Source organism: Ochlerotatus camptorhynchus, unplaced genomic scaffold (genome assembly GCF_037179485.1).
Source record: "Ochlerotatus camptorhynchus isolate MF236.1 unplaced genomic scaffold, CSIRO-AGI_Acam_v1.1 ptg000168l, whole genome shotgun sequence".
NCBI classification, from domain to species: Eukaryota; Metazoa; Arthropoda; class Insecta; order Diptera; family Culicidae; genus Ochlerotatus; species Ochlerotatus camptorhynchus.
Window position 1 is genome coordinate 153,796 of NW_027040658.1, and position 6,156 is coordinate 159,951.

General features: G+C 38.3%; 1 protein-coding gene across 1 annotated transcript; it reads right to left on the reverse strand.

Annotated features, from left to right (window-relative positions):
• Positions 1 to 428: 428 nt before the first annotated feature.
• Positions 429 to 5,241, reverse strand: LOC135701563 (uncharacterized). The gene is made up of 2 exons (XM_065222405.1): positions 4,882 to 5,241; positions 429 to 1,430 (listed from the first exon to the last, which is right to left on the reverse strand). The coding sequence occupies exons 1-2, from the start codon at positions 5,239 to 5,241 to the stop codon at positions 429 to 431; spliced, it is 1,362 nt and encodes a 453-aa protein (XP_065078477.1).
• Between the last annotated feature and the right edge of the window lie 915 nt (positions 5,242 to 6,156).

Here is a 6,156-nt window from a genome sequence, read left to right on the forward strand (position 1 = left end):
GAGTCAGTTCCGAACTTGACTGTTCTCTCTCAGGCACCTCAGATCTAAATGGTATTTGAACTGTTGGGATATAGTGCATCTGAACTTTTTTAGGTTGACATCTCAGCGTTGTGCCGCAATTGTTGGTTAGTATTGTAGCTCTATCAGTTTTCGCGAGCTTTACGTTTTACTTTAAATCGAAGAGTAAATTTAGTGTGATAAAATAAAACCACGGGATTCTATATTCATTATTTCAGATTTTATTAACGTATAATATTTGTCAAATAAAATGCAACATTTTTGCATCAAAACTTAAAATTTAACATGAGTGTTCGTTTTGGTTTTCGTGCAGATCAGTTTTCAAACTTCAATAAAAAATTAATCAACAAATAAAAAAAAAAGTGAAAGAGAAAAGCGTTCATTCATGCTTTCTGGCAACCCTCTCAATTCTAAGCCTCTTCATAGTTCTCGGAGATGCTGTCCAATCCTGCATCGTTATAATCATCACGGTCGGCCATATCGGAAGGAATATCAGTCAGTCGTCGCTTTTTGCGGGTATGTGATACTCGCCGCTGTCCACCCTGATTGATATGGCGTTTCATTTCGGTATTCTTATGACGAAGGAAATCACTGAATGCTTTCTCGGTGTCTTCGATTGTATATTCAAAGTCAGCGGCGCGTAGTACACTTCCGATGAAGTTAATCAATCGTGGAAACGTCCGTTTGAAATTCCGGTTTTGTTCCACAGGGGGTTCACCATTTTTGGACCGTGTGTTACCTAACCACGAAAAGGGCATCAATACCGATATGTCGATCATTTTCCTGATCAGATTGCGAAAGAATGAATGTCCTTCGCGTTTCCCATTAAGATTGTACATTACTTCGAAATACTGGTACAATTTTTCGGAAAAAGATTGGATTTCCAGCTTAGATTCAATGGACATCAGATCTTGAACCGTTTTAATTGGAAGAATCGCTTTGAATTCGGAGAAATCTTCAGTACTTCGCTTTTGTTTTGGCTGCTTTTCCTCATGAGTCTTCGATTCTTGCTGCTTCATTTTGAAATACTTTTCAATGTCAGCCACGAAGAAAAGAATTTTGTTTAGGTTCTTTTCAATTCTATCCAATCTTTCAGCGATTTCATCCGATTGTGTATCACCCATTTCATCCGATGGAGTTTCATCATCGTAAACGACGGGATAGCTCTCGATGTTTCCGTTCAGATAACTATCATTTGATTCTTCTGTAATGGTCGGAAAGTTTTTGGCATTCGCAGCACTGACAGGAGCTGGATTCACCTGCTGGACGAAGCCAAGATTCTCTTGCTCACCGTTGGTATTGAGGTTTTCAATTTCTTCGTCGAATTCGCTAAGCATCCGATATGTGCCATTCTGTAGCTGGAGGTACTGCTTACCATCCCCAGACTGAACAATCAATGGTCGAATCATCATCTGTAAAAAGATAAAATTCATGATCATCGTTTGCTTCATAAAATGCAAATCAGCAAAATAGATAAATACAGGACTCCCCCGAATAGCTCGGTGATTGGTGCCACATACGGCGACAATTATACGATTGTCCCTAATAAATCAAGTTGGAGAAAGTTCTGTCTCTGTAATGAGACCTCCCGCCAAAATCCCTACAAAAAAATATGCTAAACTTCCGTGCCTCGTCAGTTATTCGTCACTTTCGTTGCAACTCTCCAGGGTGTATCAAATCGATTTTGCCTGTACTTTGATTATTGTTTCACTTATTTATTTGTTTTTATAGATTTCATGATATTAAATCCAAGATTAAATCAGCTTCGTGCATTGAAACTCTAGATGAACATTTCAAGGGATCCTATCTGCATTGATCGATTCTCTTCATCGACTTTCTCTTTCGTTAATAACTCATCTGCAAAAACATTTTGGGTGCTCAATAAGAACCTTCTTTATCAAACTAAGTGGTAATAATAGCACGAAATCAGTTTGCATAGCCGTGGTTATCAAAAGAGAAAGTCGACGAAGAGAATCGATCAAATCAGATAGGACCTTTTGAAATGTTTATCTAGAACTGCCGAGGAAGTCTTTATACGTACTGCTGTGAAAATGAAAACAAACGGATAAAAACGTCATTCAGAAACACTGCCATGTATACAGGGTCCAATGAGATACAAAGAGAGGTGGCGCAGATCATGAAATATTTTTGTTAATGCTGTGTTCCTTTTGGTGAATTTTAACTTAAATTTGACAAAATGGATTAATGGTCGGTCATAAATAATAACAAGTTTATATGGAAATTTTCCAGCCTTGGTAAACAAAAACAAAAACCTATACGCAATTAGTTACGTCACTATTTCTTTGTATCGTACAGTGCTTTCCCTCCCTTAACAAAATCGATTGCTTCACCTCGGTAATCCAGTTCATTGCACAGGTACCAGCAGATGTGCTTCATGGATAAAGTCCAAGTCGAGTATTGACGGTTCGAAAGTGAGGATCACGCTATTTATAAACAACCCAAATTTGAGTAGAATCTACTAATATCCGTCAAAAGTAGGTTTACCCAAAATTGAGGAAACAAAGTTGGGACTGACAAGATGACGAATATACAACATCGACCTGAATCCAAACGATGTTGCTCATTTGTCATCGTATCAGTTCCAACTTTGTTTACTCAATTTTGGGTAGCCCTGCTTTTGACGGATATCAATAGATCCAACTCAAATTTGGTTTGTTTAGAAATAGCGTGTTCTAACTAATCTATATATATATATATATAGGTGCGGCAGTTGTGGTACTTTAGCAGTGTTAGAGATTACAAAAAATAAAAATTCCCGAAGTGACTTGGAGTGACGTCATAAAATCGTAAGAGCATAGGTTGTGGCATATTAAAAATATCATTACACTGAAGTGCGTGAGCGTATTATATACTAACAAAATATTATAACTGTTTGCGAACCCAATCCCAATGGAGCACATTTGCCGTACCCTGTATACACGACACTGTCTCTATGTTTGTATTTCTGTTTGTTTTCATTTTTACTTCAGTGCGTAGGAGACTTTATCATCAAATTATTTTGCGAAGCTGATTGAATGCCCAGGAAACCTGAATGTAATAAGTGACATGAGAAGAATAAATAATCCCCAGTGTCCCGAACGACATTTTACGGATTGGAAATGTTTGAAATCCTTAAGTGGAAATGGTTAAAGATACCTCGATAACTTTTTCAAAGGGAGGAATCTGGTTTCGTAGACAAAGATTCAAACGTCAACTCCTACGCAAGCTAATACCATCGCCTTGTTGGAGAAGAATCACCCTTTCTGATATTCATATCATGATGTGCATGCCGTGATGAAGCATTTACTATGAAGGTGTAAAATAAACCACACTCTCGTCGAAACAGCATATTATGGCATTGAAGTGCAGTGAAGATTTGTGTGCTTTTAATAAATTGTTATATATTTAGAAAAATAAAGAAAACAATCCACCTTGGAGGGGCTTTGGCTTCGTTCTAACAGCACTAAAGTAAAATCGAGCTGAAGTGTTCGAAATCGCTCTATTGGAATCCGTAACTGATGGAACGAAACTCACAACACCAGCAAATAATCTAAAATCAAGATTTGAGACTTTCATCGGAATTACATACGGAAAAGCAGAAATAATCGCCATCGTTCAATTGTATATATAGGGGTAAGAGGGGCATAGTGAGCATCCCGTGCACCAGCTTGGACTTCCGGCCGTTCGGAACAAATTGGTTGGTGGTAGAATCAATATCATAATGATATTGAACCGACTGCCAGTTGTTTTGTTTCATGCAGCTAGAGATCCAGGGCCAAACTCCGGGATGCTCACTATGCCCCACCTGTTCAGTATGCCCCTCCTCCCCCTATGCATTGTTAATGTCCACATTCAGTTATTGCTATTGCTTAATATGATTATATACACAGGAATTCCCCGATGTACGCGTCGGGTGGTGTCGTCCACCCACCGAAATTTCTAATAATTGTGTAACCAATTAAACTGTTGTTTTTTGCATGTGATTAGGATCAACCATAAGCTTATCCATAGAGAAAATTAGTTCAATTGGTCGTAAGACTACTGATCAATGGCGTTGGGTGGACGGCACTACCCACTGCGCAAATCAGGGGATTTGTGTATGTCACCTTACAAAATTTAGAAATATTGCGCATTGCACACCAAACTGAACAAATAAGCGCGTTTTCACTTATTAAAAAATGCGAGTTTCCGTACAATCGTATTGGTGTCTGTGGTGTACTTATTCCTCATGATGCAATTATAAGTACTCCGAAGACACCAAAACGATACCACACTTTTTGTATTGTTGGGGCAGTCCAGTATCAAATGCATTCAGCAATACCAACAGAAATAATATTAAAATTTACCTGATTTAAAGTGGCTTCACCGGCAAAATTCAGTTGAGAAGGACCGGAAATCGTAGAAATCGGTACGTTCCCTGCAGCTGACGGAAGTGGCCGAATATTAGAGCTGTTGTTGGATGTTTCAGGCTGCGACTTGATATGTGCTGGACTTTTCGACAGGGATTTCATGGAGTTAACGCTTGAGAAATTTTGTCCACTACTACTGCTGCTGAAGGTTGTCTCGACATGTGTCTGGAATGTAAATGTTTGTTAATTTTTTAGTAACACGAAGTACGGTCCGGTTCCTAACTTTGTTACTTTCACGCTTCCAGAACTGGAATCGCTCTGCTTGATCCAAAATAATATCTTTGGTCTTTGAAAAGTCATTACTTTCGATCAGGCAGAGTGCTGTAGGCTCTGGAAGCTTGAATCCTGAGGGTGATGAATTTAGAAATCGAACTATCGAACTGTCGATCACATACCCGCCCTCGTATCATTATGATCTATCAAAGCGTAAAAAAACAAGCATTTTTGTTCTAACCTGCAATTGATGCTTAGCAGGAGCTAGCTGGTAAACTTTGGAGTTGAATTTTGGTTTTTTTGTCCCGGGAGTCGCACGAGTCCCACGACTGATCTCCACTGTATCCTCGGAATCCGTTACCGCTTCCAGTATTCTCATGACGTTTTCGGCATCCGCATACGTTGAACCCCGGCCAACTACTTTGCACTTCTGGAGAGACCACGACGCCATATCTGGTTCGGAATTTTCGTCAGCGGATAAAGTCAACAAATTGGACATGGGCCAATAAACCGAATTGTTCTTGACCCAGGTATTCGGTACGATGGTCATCGTTGGCCTGGCGCGTTTATTTTTTCGCGTTTGTACGATCGAAAACGGCATTTTTGCGAGCACTTGATTCTGACTTCTCTATTAGACTACTTCTGATTTTTTGTGAACATATTATTTGTTGCATCCAGACGTCAATATATATCTTGTCACAACAATGTCATCGGAACGTTCCAGAAAAGTCACAGCGATGATATGTTTATAAGACTGCTAAAACATTAAATTTATTGTTGCATGACAGTAGCTCCTGTGTCGTTTGTATACTGTAGTGCAACATGCATTTTCTGGATTGAAATGTACACTGCCGATCAATTTATTTTGCCTACCGAAATATAAATCGAAGAAGACCCGCATAAACGCGAACCATCACATGACCTTACCGATAATGGTTATAAATTGTTTATAATCCCTGCTAAACTTCAACTGAAATGGTTATGGAACTTTACATGAACGTTTGTGTGATAAAGTTTTAACCTTATGTATTATGGTTTTTTGGAAGTGGACCTTACAAATAATGGGTTGTTAAGAACCATTACCATTCCAAATTCTTGTTTTCTCCATACATTTTCGGAAAGAGAACTATATTAGAACGTTTTTACTTATGGTTTGAGAACATTAATGGTTATGGTTATGGTAGTCAGTAAGGTCCATTAATGGTTTTGTATTATCACTCAACTTTACGTGAAATATATCGTGAATTGGTAATCAGTAATTTACAGGCAACCAATTCGCGATATATTCCACATAAAGTTGATCGATGTTACAAAACCATTTATGGACCTTACTGGTTACCATAACCATTACCATTAATGTTCTCAAACCATAAGTTAAAAGGTTTTAGTATAGTTTTCTTTCCGAAAATGTATGGAGAAAACAAGAATTTTGAATGGTAATGGTTCTTAACAACCCATTATTTGTAAGGTCCACTTCCAAAAAACAATAATACTTAAGGTTAAAACTTTATCATTA